This window comes from Emys orbicularis, chromosome 7 (genome assembly GCF_028017835.1).
Source record: "Emys orbicularis isolate rEmyOrb1 chromosome 7, rEmyOrb1.hap1, whole genome shotgun sequence".
NCBI classification, from domain to species: Eukaryota; Metazoa; Chordata; order Testudines; family Emydidae; genus Emys; species Emys orbicularis.
This window is the reverse complement of record NC_088689.1, coordinates 98,542,758-98,560,193: the sequence shown is the minus strand read 5'-3', so window position 1 is coordinate 98,560,193 and position 17,436 is coordinate 98,542,758. Positions and strand designations below refer to the sequence as shown.

General features: G+C 54.9%; 1 protein-coding gene across 1 annotated transcript in view; it reads right to left on the bottom strand.

Moving 5' to 3' along the window:
- Positions 1-17,436, bottom strand: part of NRXN2 (neurexin 2) — a 293,562-nt gene that overhangs the window by 220,993 nt on the left and 55,133 nt on the right. Inside the window, exon 4 of the mRNA XM_065408659.1 lies at positions 3,262-3,330. Within this exon, the coding sequence (XP_065264731.1) occupies positions 3,262-3,330 (69 nt within the window). The remainder of the gene's footprint in view (positions 1-3,261; positions 3,331-17,436) is intronic.

Here is a 17,436-nt window from a genome sequence, read left to right as displayed (position 1 = left end):
CACACAACAGGACAAATGGAAAGAGGTGGGGAGACAGACCTCCTCCCCAATACACCAAGGAGCCGCCACTTCCGTCATCGCTGGCTCCCTGCTACCTGGGTGTTACGTGGACCAAATGACCACAAGGTGCACCCCATACTGGGAACTGGGGGGCTGACTGCAAGCGCCCGAGAAACCACATGGCACTGCCCCTCTCCTGGCCTCATCTGGAAATGGGAGAGAATAAAACATCCAGAGTCTGAGCAGATTGGGACCGGCTCCCACTGTATGTCTGAGCAGCACCCGGCGCGATGGGGGTCCCGATCTGGGTCGGGGTCTGTGCAGCGCCCTCTCGCATTAGTGGCTGAATTTCAGCACTGGGTAAGCAATTTCTGTATACAGAGCTGCTATGACCCACTCCAGAAGCAGCTGCATCTATGGACAGGGCCATGGTTCCCTATATAAACAGCCCCCCGCCCCACCCCAGAGGCAGCTGCATGCAGGGCAGTGTCATCTGTCAGCCCTGCCTGCCCACAATATTTTCCTTCCAGAACCTCCTGATTAAAATCAATCAGAGCCTTTTGTATATTAATGGCCTCTCGTTTGTATTGAATGCATCATTAATGTTAACGATCCCCGGGAGCCCCCCTCCCCTCACCCGGGCGGGACGTATTAATTGCTCACGTCCTAATTAAATATTGAGGCTGGGAATTGGCTCTCTCCAAACAGGCCGGGGGAGGCTGATTGCAATGCAGGGACTGGCACGGGGTGCCGCGGAGCAGTATGTCCACCGCTATGCAACCACAATCGTACAGCCACATAATCACAATCACAACCACCTACAGCTACACAACTGCAATCCACAAACACACAATCACTATCATATAGACAGTCTCACATGCACAATCACACAGCATACACAATCACACAACGATGCACACACAAAACCTCACAATCAGCCACGTGCACAATCTCCTACAGAGAGACAATCCCACAGACATGTATCAAGACAGTCCTAGTCACAGACTGTCACACCCACAAACATCCACAATCACACAGTCACACTAGAGATAAAAGCATACACTCACAATCACACCCACAGGCAGAGAGACCCAAACATGTTCTCATATTGGAGACAATTACATGATGCTCTCACATGCAAGAAAACAGTCTCCCACATGCACAGTCACACATGCTTATACACACACATTATCAAACTTGAGATACAAACACACTATCACACTCACATAGTGACAGTCACACTCACTGTCACACAGTCACAGTGACACATGTGCATGCAGTGTCTCTCTCTCACACACACACCCCAAACTACCCCCCACAATGAAGGACTCAGCCTCTGGCTCCAGGTCACCATGACCCCTGAATTACACCCTCTCCCAGACACTACACCAGAGACACCTCCCGAAAACCAGTCCAAATAGGTGGAGGACAAAGAGCCTGCCAAACAATGGAGTGGGGCTTAAGGGGAGTGGGGTTGGGAGCCAAGAGTCCTGGGTTCTATTCCCAGCTCTATGAGGGGAGTGGGGTCTAGTGGTGAGAGCAGGGGGGCTGGACGTCAGGACTCCTGGGTTTTATCCCTGGTTCTGGGTATCTCTCTCAGTACCGGGCTCATCACACAGCTTCCAACACTCAGCCCAGAAAGACGTGACTGTGGGCAGCAAGGCCAAGGAGATGGAACAGAGCTGGATCAGCATGTGCTTTGTGCTCCCTGGAGCAAAACTAAGACAGTCCCTGCAACGGAGCAGGGGGAAGCAAGAAGCGGGAAGGAGAGAATACCCAGAGTATGCTCAGCTCTGGCATGTAGCCACCAGGGGGTTGGGGTGAGTCAGCTGGTTGGAGGATCCCTATATATAAACAGCCCCCACACCACACCCCAGAGCCAGCTGCATCTCAGTGCCGGGCAACAAATCCCTCTATAAAGAGCCCCCACGGCCCACTCCAGAGCCAGCTGCATCTTAGCACTGGGTGAGGGATCCCTGAATGAACAACTGCCTCTACTCCATTGGGTTCCTGGAGTAGAGGCCCCTGGCCTGGATATGGCAGAGGTGAACAGCACAAGGGCATGGAGTGGGGAAGTGCACAGCAAGTCAGTGGAAGAGCTGGGGATACAACCCAGGAGCTCTGACGCTCAACCCAATCCCCGCCCCCCCCCCCAACCACTAGGCCCCACTCCCCTCCCAGAGCCAGGGATAGAAACCAGGACTCCTGGCTCCCAGTCACCACTAATCTAACTACATCTCTACCCCGATATAACGCTGTCCTCGGGAGCCAAAAAATCTTACCGCGTTATAGATGAAACCGCGTTACATCAAACTTGCTTTGATCCGCCGGAGTGCGCAGCCCCGCCCTGACAGAGCACTGCTTTACCGCGTTATATCCACATTCATATTATATCGGGTCGTGTTATATCGGGGTAGAGGTGTACTAAATAATCCTACCTTCTCTTAAACAATCGAGGTATAAATTGTTTTGCTAGGAGACATACAAACAGGGATATCTCACCCAGAGCTGAGATGCAGCTGCCTCTGGGGTTGGGCACACCAGGTATTTATCATCTTCACATCAAGGAGAGAATTGTTAGGGAGCATTCTGCTCTTGGAGGCAGTGCTAGGAGGCGCACTAGTGCTGGCAGTGGGGAAGGTAGTTGAACAGGGGTGTTTTCCCCTCACAGTCAGTGCTGACCCCAGCATGGCGCTAGGGGGCGCTGTGGTGCTGGAAGGGTCTTTCTTTCACATGAGATATAAACTAAGGACCTGACTGTTTTGGGTCATTAAATATCCTCTAGCACTTTTCCCATGAGTCCTGCTGCAAACCCCTAGCTTTCTGGCTAAATCCCAGCCCAGAGAAATCTGCCTCCCTAAAATTCCCTCCTGCGCTTTCTATCAGATACAAAAAGTTTCCCCCATTCAGTTCCTGTGCTAAACTAGCCTGTAATACTGCTTTTAACTAGCCCACGCACCCCACCCCAAAGGCAACTGCATCTCAGCACCAGGTGAGGGATCCCTGTATAAACAGCCCTCATGCCCCACCCCATAGGCAGCTGCATCTCAGCGCCGGCAGAGGGATCCCTGTATAAACTGCCCCTGCGCCCCACCCCAGAGGTGGCTGCATTAGGAGAGGGGTCTCGGTATAAACAGGGCCCAGACACCACCCCAGAGACGGCTGCATTTCAGCCTCAGGAGAGTGGAACACTTGACTGCAGAGAAGCATGAGGGGGACCCGTGGGGAGCTGTCTCTCTGGGGGCGGTGGGATGCACTGACCTTTCGATGTGTGCTGCACCTCACTGGCTCCTCTCCCTTCCCCCCCTTCCGAGTACAGAATGGACCCTACTGGAAAAGCAGAACCACAGGATTAGGGAGTAGGCACTAACAACCCTCCCACCAGCTGCCGATACCCCCATTACCGCACTGCAGCTGCTGAGACACCCTCCCCAGCCCCCGCAGAATACCCGCACACAGCCACAGGGCTGGGGAAATGTCACTAGGTTTGTTATTGTAGATCTCTCCTACGCACTGGACACTGGTTTATTATTGTAGAGTCTGGTAAACCAGCGCAGGTACCTACCCCCACTCCCAAGAGCCTCCAGATTTCAGCCCCACTTTGACCCCACAGAACAGCACCCACAGCAAGCTTAGCCCTTACCCAGCTCTCCCTGCCCCAGCTTTCACTTTTAGCTAACCCGCCTGCCGCCTCCCTCCAGCTCATCAGCCAAGCCCCACTCCCTAAAAGGGCCAGTCCACCCTCTGATGGGCCTTTCCTGAGTGCGGGGGGGGGGGGGGGGAAGGTTACTGAAGGGTCACAAGCTGGGACTGGGGCTAGGGACTGCAGGGCAAGGCCCTCTCAGGTTGCCCCTCTGCACTTGACAAACAAATCAAGGGAGGGGAAGATTAGCCTGCACCTCTGTCCCACCCCCGCCTCTCCCTGCGACCCTGGGGGCAGGATACAGCAAGTCTCAAGGCCCAGGAACCAGGGGGCACTGGCCCTTCACCCCCACTCCCCACCCAAGCTTTGGGGCACCCTGAGACACCCAGTGACACTTTCAGGTCACTTTGGGATACTGTATAATCCCCAAACCATCACCCCATCAGCCCTGCTCAGACAGCAAAGAGGGAGTGTTGATCCTTCAGGGGAGGTTGGGACACACGCTCCTGCACCTCCATGCCTGGTGGGAGATCCCTGTATAAACAGCCCCCACGTCCCGCCCCAGAGATGGCTGCATCTCAACACCGGATGAGAGACCTGTGTATAAACAGCCCCCGGAGGCAGCTGCATCTCAGCACAAGACAAGGGCTAACGGAGTTGGACAGGCATCTCCGCTGCTTCCTATCCCCCTCATGGCTCATGTTGGCCTATTCCCCAGGTGTGTCTGCCCCTTCAGGCCAGGATGTGGGGCATCTGGCACTGGGAGCAGCATCAGCCTGAGGCAAAAGTGCTGAGCCAGCACAAGGCAGAGTGGGGGGACCAATGAGCTAGAGCAGGAGCAAGGAGTTCAGTATGGTAGAGAGCGAGCCTGAGTGGGGGGATCAGTGTGAGAGAGAGCGACAGCCAGCAGGGAGTCAGTGTGAGATAGAACAAGCAGGGGAAAGTCAGTGTGACTGTGCAAGCAGAGGGGTCACGGAGATGAGGGAGACAGAGGGTGCGACCTGGGGGGGCTCAGGGAGATGAAGGAGACAGAGGGCACGAGTGGGGCGGGGGAGTTTCTGGGAGATGAGGGAGACGGAGGACGCGAGCAGGAGGGTGAAGGGAGATGAGGGAGACAGAGGACGCGAGCGGGGGGGTGAAGGGAGATGAAGGAGACAGAGGGCGTGAGTGGGGGGGAGTTTCCGGGAGATGAGGGAGACAGAGGGTGCGAGTGGGGGGGAGGGGTTCAGGGAGATGAGGGAAACAGAGGGCGCAAGCGGGGGAGAGTTTCTGGGAGATGAGGGAGACAGAGGGCTCGAAGGGGGGGGTCAGGGAGATGAAGGAGACAGAGGGCACGAGCGGGGGGTTCAGGGAGATGAGGGAGACAGAGGGCGCGAGCGAGGGGTGTTCAGGGAGATGAAGGAGACAGAGGGCGCAAGGGGGGGTTCAGGGAGATGAAGGAGGCAGAGGGCGCAAGTGGGGGGGAGTTTCCAGGAGATGAGGGAGACAGAGGGCACGGGGGGGGGGTCAGGGAGATGAGGGAGACAGAGGGCGTGAGTGGGGGGGCTCAGGGAGATGAAGGAGACAGAGGGCATGAGCGGGGGGGTTCAGGGAGATGAAAGAGACAGCGGGCGTGAGGGGGGTTCAGGGAGATGAGGGAGACAGAGGGCGCGAGCGAGGGGTGTTCAGGGAGATGAAGGAGACAGAGGGCGCGAGCGGGGGGTTCAGGGAGATGAGGGAGACAGGGCGCAAGCGAGGGGTGTTCAGGGAGATGAAAGAGACAGAGGGCGCAAGCAGGGGTTCAGGGAGATGAAGGAGACAGAGGGTGGGGGGGGGCTCAGGGAGATGAAGGAGACAGAGGGCATGAGCAGGGGGGTTCAGGGAGATGAAAGAGACAGAGGGCGTGAGCTGGGTGGGTTCAGGGAGATGAGGGAGACAGAGGGCATGGGGGGGCTCAGGGAGATGAAGGAGACAGCGGGCGTGAGGGAGGCTCAGGGAGGTGAGACAGAGGGCGCGAGCAAGGGGTACAGGGAGATGAAGGTGACAGAGGGCGTGTGCGGGGGGTCAGGGAGACAAGGGAGATAGAGGGCTCGAGCAGGAACGAACAAGGTGGAGGAAAGGAAGAATCAGAAAAAAAGAAAGATAGAAAGAATGAGAAAGACCAGAGAGAATGAACGAATCAATCAAGGATTGGAACGAAAGGCAGAATGAATGAAGAAATAAGGAAGAAAAAACTAAGCCAAAAACCGAATGGATACAGTGGAAAGGAGGAAGAAAGGAGTAAACGAATGAGTGCATCGAAGAACAAAGGAATGTGAGAGTGAATCTAAGAAAACGAAGGAATGAAAGAATGAATGAATCAGAAAGAAGAGGGAGGCCAAAGTCAGAGATGCCTGTGGATGTGTGGGCAGGCGGGTGCCCTGAGGCAGGAAGGAGCAAACGGCAGAGGTGCGTGCAGCAAGGGGAGAGCAGTAGGGGGAGGAAATCAGGGGGCGGTGGAGCTGACCTGAGTAGCTCCGAGCGGTTGGACTGTCCCCACAGTCCTGAAGAATGGGGATGATGCGCTGCCTGCCCTTGAATGTGACCTGGGGGGCTCCTCACCCTGCTGGGATCCCCAGCAGCTCCCTCATGGGGAGCAAGGAGACTCCCCTCACTCCCACTCATCTGCTGAAACCTGCCCAACTCACTCCATTGGCAGCAGGGCCCAAAGGGGGAGGTAGAGAGGGGAAGGGACTGGCCCAGAGCAACCAAGTGCAACAACTGAAGAACCCAGGAATCCTGCCTCCCAGCCCCCGGCTCTCTGCTCCAGCCCACTGGACCCTAGTCCCCTCTCAGATCTGGGGATGGAACCCAGGAGTCCTGACACCCAGCCCCCTGCTCTAACCTCCTAATCAATATGACAGATTGCCCGGTGTAATTCAGGAGTAACCGCGTTGGGTTATCCCAATTCAGAACCAGTGTGAAAGGGGATCCGGCCTTAGGACTGACTGGGAGAGGCTGGGGTCTGTGCCGGGGCCCATCCCATCCCCAGAGTGGGGAAGCAGGTGTGGGGGGCAGGGAGAAGGGGAATTAGAGACCCAGGAAGAGGGAAGAGGAGAGACAGATACAAAAAGAAACAGGTGTGGTGCTCTCATTGCCCCTCCCCCCCATCCTGAGGGCAGTGAGGGAGAGTAGATGGGGGAAGTTGGGCAGGGAGATGTCTCCTCGCTTGGGTGAGTTGCAGCCCTGTGGGATACAGCCCCCCAGCACAGAACACACATCGGGAAATGCTGGGGGAACGCTCCTTCCCCAAAACTATTCACACCATGGACCCAGCCACCCCACAGACTCCTACATACCTCAAATGTTCAGGATACAGGCTAACTACCCCCCCCCCCCCAAACTCTCCCATCCCTCAGCCAGACACCCATCCTCCACCTGGGATTGCTCCATCCCCCAGCCAGAGACTCCCCCTACACCATCCCTCTGAGATTACACCATCCCCCCCACCCCCAGCCAGAAACCCCCCTACAGCGTTTGCCTGGGATTACACCATCCCCCCTACCCAGAGATCCCCCTACAGCATCCCCCTAGGATCACACCATCCTCCCCCGCCCCGCCAGAATCTCCCCTACAATATCTGCCTGGGATTATACTATCCCCCCCCCCGAAACTCCCCTACAACATCCGCCTGGAATTACATCATCCCCCTGGCCAGAGACCCCCCTACAGCATCCCTTTAGGATTACACCATCCTCCTCCCCCCCACAGCGAGAAACCCCTCCTACAACATCCGCCTGGGATTACACCATCCTCCCCCCCCCCCAGAGATCCCCCTACAGCATCCCCCTAGGATTACACCATCCTCCTCCGCCCCGCCAGAATCTCCTCTACAATATCTGCCTGGGATTATACCATCCCGCCCCCGAGACCCCCCTACAGCATCCTCCTGGGATTACACCATCCTCCTCCCACCCACGGCGAGAAACCCCTCCTACAACATCCGCTTGGGATTACACCATCCTCCCCCCCCACCCAGAGATCCCCCTACAGCATCCCCCTAGGATTACACCATCCTCCCCCGCCCCGCCAGAATCTCCCCTACAACATCTGCCTGGGATTACACCATCCCTTCACCAGAGACCTCCCTACAGCATCCCACTGGGATTATTTCATCTCCCTGGCCAGACACAGCCCCCCACACCATTCATAAGAATGGCCACACTGGGTCAGACCAATGGTCCATCTAGCCCGGTGTCCTGTCTGCCGACAGTGGCTAATGCCAGGTGCTTCAGAGGGAATGAAGAGAACAGGGAAATCATCAAGTGATCATCCCCTGTCGTCCAGCTCCAGGTTCTAGTCATCAGAGGCAACCTGAGCATGAGGCTGCACCCCAGACCAACTTGGCTAATAGCCACTGATGGACCTATCCTCCATGAGCATATCGAATCCTTTTTATAACCCTGTTATAGTTTTGGCCTTTACAACGTCCCCTGGCACCGAGTTCCACAGGCTGACTATGCGTGGTGTGTAGTAGTACTACCTTGTGTTTGTTTTAAACCTGCTGCCTAATACACCATGCCCCAGCCAGAGACACACACCCCCATACCATCCCCCTGGCCAGAGATCCCATTCCCCTGAGGATTACACCATGCCCCAGCCACAGACACTCCCCACACACCATCCCCCTGGCCAGAGATCCCATTACCCAGGGGATTACACCATGCCCCAGCCAGAGACACCACCCCCCATACCAACCCCCTGGCCAGAGATCCCATTCCCCTGAGGATTACACCATGCCCCAGCCACAGACACTCCCCACACACCATCCCCCTGGGATTACTCCATTCCCCCCGGCCAGACACACATACCTTGTGGCCATTTCTCCCCCTCCCCGGGGTACCTCCCTGCCCCTACAGCCAGACATCCCTACACCCATTTCCTCCCAGCCAGAGACACCCCCCAGCCAGCTCCCCCTCCCTGGATAACCGTGTCCACGATAGAGTCCCCCCACCCCAGGTGTGTTGACGCATGAGGGCCTGTGGACCTGGGACCCAGAGCCCGGAATGCCCTCATCACCCTGCTCCAGGGACCCTGTCTGGGAAGTATGCGAGGGAGGGTGTGGAGCCATCGGGCGTTGCTGGGGGTGTCAGGCTGGGTGTTATCAGGGGTTGAGGTAGGGGCACACATCAGGTATTAGTACAGGGAGATGGTGTGGCCCTGTTGAAAGAGGGATGGGGGGAACCCTTGGGCACTACTGGGGGCAACATGAGCTCACACTGGGTGTGATGGGGAGATGTCACGCACCACATGTATGATCGAGGGAGGGTTAGTGGTAGGGGGCTGAGCAGGATCCAAGCAATGGGCCACTTTCCCTGTGATGGGGCATCCCAAGAGGAATGTGCTGTCCTGCTGTAGTGCCCCAGACAGCTTGGGGGGGGGCCTCTCTGTTGACCCCACAACCCCTGCACAGGAAGCACCTGCCCCAGGAGAGCCCTTCCCCACTATGCAGGACTCCTAGAGCCAGGTCCCAAAAGGCCCCAACCATGTTGTGTGACTAATGAGCTGTGGCTGGGCCTAGCCCATCCACCAGCCAATCCCTCTCCCTGCCCAGGCTGGTTACTAGGCTTCAAAAAAGACTATTGTTTTATCCATAGGTAGGTTCCTAGAGCCAGGATAAAACCCAGGAGTCCTGGATCCAGGCTCCCACTGCAGCCTCTAACCCAGGGGTTCTCAAACTGGGGGTCAAACCCCCTCAAGGGGTCACGAGGTTATTACATGGGGAGTCACAAGCTGTCAGCCTCCACCCCAAACCCTGCTTTGTCTCCAGCATTTATAATGGTGTTAAATATATTTAAAAGTGTTTTTAATTTATAAGGGGGATCGCACTCAGAGGCTTGCTGTGTGAAAGGGGTCACCAGTACAAAAGTTTGAGAACCACTGCTCTAATCCACTCTACCCCCCTCCCCCGTACTGCTGAGACACACACGGACGCCATCACTTCTGAATTTGAGTGTCTGTATTGTCAGGACCAGGACACACACGCCCTCATGTCTGACTCAGGGTCTGTACAGCCAGAATGAACCCCCTCTCCTGTGTGTTAGAGTCAGAGTCTGTGCCACCAGGACGCACTGGCAAGCCCCCATCTGAATGGGAGGGTCCATATTGTTGACACACGCAGGCCCTCATGTAGGAGCACGAGGGTGCGTACCACTGCGATACACGCACACCTGCTCTTATGACTGTACTGCTGGAACAGAGAGGCATGCCCTCGTGTCTCACCTCCACGACACACAGGCCTTTGGGTGTGCGTGCGTGGGTCAGGACCACTGGGACACACACCCCCCCTCATATCTAACAACAAGGGTCCATATCATCAGATCACAGACACATGAACTTATGTACCAGAATGAGGGCCCGTACTGCCGAGACACATGTAAAGCCTTGTGTATGAGTGTGAGGGTACTTTTGCTGGGACGCATGTGCACATCCTCATGTCTCACTGCACCAGTCTGTACCACCAGGTCACACACGTACACTCTCAAGTCCATACAGCCAGGATACACCTGCAGACGTATCTCAGGGCAAGGGTCTATACCACTTACGCTTTGCCCGCACGCCCTCCTGTCTGTGCACTAGGGTCTGTAGTGCCAGGACACATACACACTTTCATGTCTGACTGGGAGCTTACGTCTCACCCACCAGGCGACACACCAAAGTGAGAATTTGTGCAGCCAGGACACACCGTCTTTGTGTGTCACTGCAGGGGCCAGTACCACTGGGACACATACACATGCCCTCATGTCCTTGGTGGTTCTCAGGATGCCTCCTCATGGGGGAGTTGGGGGAGGGGCCCATTGCTTGGATCCTGCTCAGCCCCCTACTGCTAACCCTCCCCCAATCATACCCTGGCATGCGACACGCCCCATGTAACCCCTAATGTGGGTCCTTGTTACCTGCAGTAACGCCCAGAGGTTCCACCATCTGTCTGTTGACAGCGCTCCACCGTCTTCCTCTTCTAACACCTGATGTGTGCCCCTACCCCAACCCCAATAACACCCAGCCTGACGCCCCCAGCAACGCCCGGTGGCCCCACACCCACTCCCACTTCCCAGACAGGGTCCCTGGACCAGGTGACAGGAACATTCAGGGCACTGGGGCCCAGGTCCCACAGACCTGGGTGTGAGCACAAGGCGGCACACCAGGAGCTTGGGGATTGTCTCTGGAGGAGGTGGAGGGTGTTATGGGGGGAGGTGGCTGGGGGGGTCTCTTTATGAGGGAAGATAGCGGTGGGGGGGGGTTCTGTGGATGCAGGGATAGAGAGCTATCTGGGGGGGAGATGGCAATAGGGGTTGTCTCTGGGTGGGGGTGGGGAGGTTTTCAGGGGGGTGAGATAGCCATAGGGAGGTGCTCTAGATGGGGGTAGGGAGCTATGTGGTGGGGGAGATGGCATTGGGAGGGTGTCTCTGGATGGGGGATGTCCAGGGCAGAGATGGTTGTGGGGTGCATGTCTGGATGGGGGGGGGGGATAAGGGGCTATCCCATGGGAGCTATCTTTGGATGGGGATTATCAGGGGGAAGATGGTCATGGGGGTTGTCTCTTGTGGATGGGAGGTAGGGGGCTATCCCATGGGGGGAGTCTCTGGATGGGGAGTAGGGGGCTATCTGATGGGGGAGATAGCAATGGGGATATCACTGGATGGGGATTATCGGGGGCAGATGGTCATGGGGGCTGTCTCTGAATGGGGGTAGGGCATTATCCCGGGGGTGAGGGAGATGGCTGTGGGGTTATCTCTGGATTGGTACACCCTCACCTTGAATACTGTGTGCATTTCTGGTTACCCCATTTCAAAAAAGAGATATTAGAACTGGGAAAAGTAGAGAGAAGGGCAACAAAAATGATGTGGGAGATGAAACAGCTTCTGCATGAGGAGAGAGTAAAGAGATTGGTGTGGAGAAAGTTATTTATCCCTTTCATAACCCTACCCCTACCTAGCACAGGAATCTGGGGGCAGCAGGTTTAAAACAAACACAAGGCAGTACTACTTCACACAACACACAGTCCGTCGGTGCCAGGGGATGTTGCGAAGGCCAAAACTTGAACAGGGTTCAAAAAAGAATTCAATAAGTTCATGGAGGAGAGGTCCATCAATGACTATTAACCAGGATGGGCAGGGATGCAACTCCATGCTTGGGGTGTCCCCAAGCCTCCAACTGCCTGAAGCTGGGACTGGACGACAGGGGATGGATCACTCTGTAATTGCCCTGTTCTGTTCATTCCCTCTGTAACATCGGGCACCAGCCACTGTCAGAAGAAAGGATACTGGGCTAGATGGACCATTGGTCTAACCCAGCATGGCTGTTCTTATGATGGTGGGAAGTAGTTATCTGGGGAGGGAGATGGCCGTGGGGGTGTCTCTGGATGGGGGATAATGGGCTATCCAGGAGTGGGAGATGGCAATGGGGGGTTGTGACAAAGTGAGAATTTTGTGTAATATTTTATGACCCCTATGTGTGCCTCAGTTTCCCTTATATGTTGCATTGTTACCCAGTGGGATTAAGTTTGTCTCAGGGCAGACTAAGAGACACAGGGGCGAGTGTCACCTCCCTGTCTGGGTGGAATGAATAGAGCCCTCCAGGAACCAGCTGTAGCCGACCCAGAACAAGGGGCCAGAGAGACCAGGCCAGCCCCAGTGACTCAGGGATCCACACTCCCAGAAGGGAAGCTGAGCCGAGACCCCAGCTGGAGAACAAAGGACGGGGAGGGGGAGCTGGGGGAGAAGCGCTGGCTGCTGGAGGAAGCTGGCAGCTCCCCCCTGGGAACAGACTGAGGCGGGCAGACAGAGCCTGACCCCGGAGCCGGGCTCTGGGCTGAGCAGAATGGACTGTGCTTTAACCTTCAGCTCTCTGTGCTAAGCCACAGGCTGCCTCTGCTGGCACCAGGTGACTAATAAACCGGCTGCCCTGGGGACGCTGCTCGAGGGTCACTGGAAATGCCGGCTGAGGGGCATCAGTCCTGAGAGGTGGCCAAGGCCCTGCCAGGAGCCTGTCTCAGCTGGACTCGCTGGGCAGAGCTCAGGGGGGAAGCAGGAGGGCTGGACCCCAGAGGGTCAGTCTCAGCAGACAGGGAGGCCGGGTGGCCTGCCCTGGAGGAAGAGTGAGAGCCCTGGGGTCTGGCACTTCCTCCAAGAAACTATTCCAAAGCCAGGGGCACAGCTTGTAGATCCATGACAGGAGGTGTGTCTGGCTGTGAGGGTGGGGATACCTGGGAGGGGAGAGATGGCCATGGGGGGTGTCCCTGGAAGGCGGAGTCATCAGAGAGACAGGGAAAGATGGCCGTGGGGGTGTGCCTGGGTGAAGGAGGGTGGCCATGGGGGGTGTCTCTGGATGGGAGGAGGGTGTTATCTGGGCGGGGGAGGGCAGATGACCATAGAGGGTTTCTCTGGTTGGGGGGGTATTATAGAAGGGGGAGGGAGGGGAAGATAGCCATGGGGGTTTCTCTGGATGTAGGAAGGGGTTATCTGGCAGGGGGGAGAGAGATGGCTGTGGGACACGTCTGTGGATGGGGCGGGATATAGCCATTGGGGCGGTCTCTGAATGGCTTTTGGGGGGGGAGGGAGATGTCGGGGAGATAGGCAGAGGGTGTTTGTGCCTGGCAGGGGGCATTATCCTGAGAAGAGGGGATGGGTGTAGGGGTGTCTCTTTCTCAGACTCATAGACCATCTTGATCATCTAGTCTGGCCTCATGCACATTGCAGGTCATAGAACCTCTCCCACCCACTCCTGTAATAGACCCCTAACCTCTGGCTGAGTTACTGAAGTCCTCATGGTTGAAAGACTTCACATTACAGAGAATCCACCACTGACACTAGTTTATACCTGCAAGTGACCCGTGCCCCGTGCTGCAGAGGAAAGCGAAACCCCAGGAGCGCCGCTAGCTTTTCTGCTGCCCTAGGCGGTGGAAGGTCCCGCCCCAAAATGCTGCCCCCCCCCACAGAGGCGGCAGAAGGTCCCGCCGCCGAAATACCGCCGCAGTCGCCACCCCCCAAATTGTAGCGCCCTAGGCGACCGCCTAGGTCGCCTAATGGGTTGCACCGGCCCTGCCCCCCCCCCCCCCCCAGGATCTCTGCCAATCTGACCCGGGGGGAAAATTCATTCCTGACCCAAATATGGCGATCAGTTAGACCCTGAGCATGCAGGCAAGACCCTCCAAGCAGATACCTGGGAACGAATTCTCTGAAGTAACTCAGAGCCCTCCCCATCTAGCATCCGTCCTCTGGCCATTGGGGATATTTGCTACTGGCAGTCACCGATGGGCCATTGTAGGCAGTCCTGTCATACCATCTCCTCCATAAGCTCAGTCTTGAAGCCAGTTAGGTTTTTTGCCCCCACTGCCCCCCTTGGAAGGCTGTTCCAGAACTTCCCTCTTATGATGACTAGAAACCTTCAACTAATTTCGAGCCTAAACTTGTTGATGGACAGTTTATAGCCATATGTTCTTGTGTTCACATTGGTGCTTAACTTAAATAACTCCTCTCCCTCCCTGGTATTTATCCCTCTGATGTATTTATAGAGAGCAATCATATCTCCCCTCAGCCTTCTCTTGCTTAGGCTAAACAAGCCAAGCTCTTTGAGTCTCCTCTCAAAAGGCAGGTTTTCCATTCCTCTGATCATCCTAGTAGCCCTTCTCTGTACCTGTGCCAGTTTGAATCCATCTTTCTTAAATATGCAAGATCAGAACTGCACGCAGTATTCCAGATGAGGTCTCACCAGTGCCTTGTAGAACACTTCCCTGTCTCTACTGGAAATACCTCGCCTGATGCATCCTAGGACTGCACTAGCCTTTTTCACAGCCCCATCACATTGATGGCTCACAGTCATCCTGTAATCAACCAGTACACCCAGGTCTTTCTCCTCCTCTGTCACTTCCAACTGATACGTCCCCAACTTATAGCAAAAATTCTTGTTGTTAATCCCTAAATGCATGACCTTGCACTTTGCACTATTAAATTTCATCCCATTTCTATTACTCCAGTTTACCAGGTCATCCAGATCTTCCTGTAGGATATCCCAGTCCTTCTCCAAATTGGCAATACCTCCCAGCTTTGTGTCATCTGCAAATTTTATTAGCACACTACCACTTTTTGTGCCAAGATCAGTAATAAAACTGTTAAATAAGATTGGTCCCAGGACCGATCCCTGAGGAACTCCACTAGTAACCTCCCTCCAGCCTGACAGTTCACCTTTCAGCATGACCCATTGTAGTCTGCCCTTTAACCAGTTCCTTATACACCTTTCAATTTTCATATTAATCCCCATCTTCTCCAATTTAACTAATACTTTCCTGTGTGGAACTGTATCAAATGCCTTACTGAAATCCAGGTAGATTAGATCTGCATTTCCTTTGTCTAAAAAATCAGTTATCTTCTCAAATAACTTCTCATGGTCTGGCATGCTCTACCTTTTGTAAAACCATGTTGTATTTTATCCCAATTACCATTCATTTCTATGTCCTTAACTACTTTCTCTTTCAAAATTTGTTCCAAGACCTTGCACACAATTGAGGTCAAACTAACAGGCCTGTAGTTTCCTGGATCACTTTTTTTCCCTTTCTTAAAAATAGGAACCATATTAGCAATTGTCCAGCCATAGGGTATGAAACCCAAATTTAGATTAATTAAAAATCCTTGTTATTGGGCTTGCAATTTCATGTTCCTTTAATACTCTTGGATGGAGATTATCTCCCCACCCTCCAGATTTAGTCCCATTAAGCTGTTCGAGTCTGACTTCCACCTCAGATGTGGTAATTTCTACCTCCGTATCCTCATTGCCATTAGCCACCCTGCCACCACCCCAAGCTCTTCATAAGGGGGTGTTATCCTAGTGGTGAGTTAGCCTGCATATTGAAGGTTTGAGGTATGTAGGTGTCTCGGGGGTAGCTGGGTCCATGGAAGAAAAAATGGTTACTAACCTTTCATAACTGTTGTTCTCCAAGATGTGTTGCTCATGTCCATTGCATGCTAGGTGTGTACACGCTGTGTGCACTGTGGCCAGAAATTTTCCCTCAGTGGTATCTGTTGGGCTGGCTCTAGCGCCCTTTGGAGCCGTGCGCATATGCGCTGGTATAAGGGGTGCTGCTGGCTCCACACAGCCTCTCAGTTCCTTCCTGCCGGTAACTCGGACAGAGGGGTAGGAGGGCGGATCATGGAATGGACATGAGCAGCACATCTCGAAGAACAACAGTTACGAAAGATTAGTAACCATTTTTCCTTCTTCGAGTGCTTGCTCACGTCCATTCCATGCTAGGTGACTCACAAGCAGTACCTCATGAGGTGGGCTCAGAGTTCATGGACATGCTGAGTGCAACACTGCTCTCCCGAAACGGACATCGTCACGGGCCTACTGGGTGATGGCCTAGTGGGACGCAAAGGTATGGACCGACGACCAGGTCGCGGCTCTGCATATGGCCTGGATTGGGACCTGCGCGAGGAATGCTGCTGACGAAGCTGGGGCACTTGTGGAATGAGCAGTCGCAATGGCTGGTGGCAGGACGTTGGCCTGTTCGTAGCAAGCCCGAATACAGGCAGTTATCCAGGACGAGATTCTCTGGGTTGACACAGGTAGCCCTCCCATTCTTTCTGCTATTGCTACAAAGAGTTGCGTAGACTTGCGGAAGGGTTCAGTCTTCTCAATATAAAAGGCGAGGGTCCACCTAACATCCAACGTATGAAGCCGACATTCCTCAGAGGTCTTGTGAGGTTTTGGGAAGAAGACAGTAGAAAAATGACCTAGTTGGTGTGGAATTGTGACACCACCTTTGGCAGGAAGGCCGGACAGGGGTGCAATTGGATTTTGTCCTTGAAGAACACCGTGTAAGGTGGCTCTGACGTAAGGGCCCTGATCTCAGAGACCCTTCTGGCCGAGGTGATCGCCACCAGGAAGGCGACATTCCAGGGGAGAAGTAGCAGGGAGCACGATGCTAACAGCTTGAAGGGGGGGCCCCATAAGCCTTGACAGGACCAGGTTTAAGTCCCATGGTGGGTCGGTTCGCGAATCTGAGGATAGAGTCTTTCCAACCCCTTGAGAAATCGGACGATCATTCCATGGGAGAACACGGATCTGCCATTCACTGGGGGGATGGAAGGCTGAGATGGCTAATAGACAAGAGGGCCAGACCCTGCTGCTTTAGGTAGAGCAAACAGTCCAAGATAGACCGAAGAGAAGACCGGGAGGGAGAGAGATCCCATTCAGAGGCCCAACAAGTGAAACGTTTCCACTTGGCCATGTAGGTAGCCCTGGTGGAAGACTTTCCATTACCTAGCCAAGATCTGCCAAACCTGTTCCGAGCAGGCCTGTTCTTCAGGGTTCAGTCATGGAGCATCCATGCAGTTAGATGCAGGAAGGCGAGGTTCGGGTGAAGCAACTGGCCGTGGTCTTGGGAAATCAAGTCTGGGCAGGGTGGAGCTATCACCAAGAGGTCCAAAAGTGTACCGAACCAATGTTGCACGGCCACGCCGGTGCTATCAGGATAACTCTTGCCTTGTCCCGTTTGATTTTTAGGAGAACCTTGTGAACCAAGGCAATCATTGTAAAGGCGTACAGTAGGTGGCCTGCCCACGAGAGCAGGAAGGCGTCAGAGAGGGAGCCCATACTCAGGGCCGGCTTTAAGCCAATTCGGCCAATTCTCCGGAATGGGGCCCCGTGCCTAAGAGGGCCCCGCAACGTCTGGGGCTGCCGGCGGAGCAGAAAAAAAAAAAAAAAAGCCGCGTCCTGCTTCTCCCCCCTCCCTCCAGCGCTTGCGCCACCATACAGCTGATCAGCGCAAGCCTGGGAGG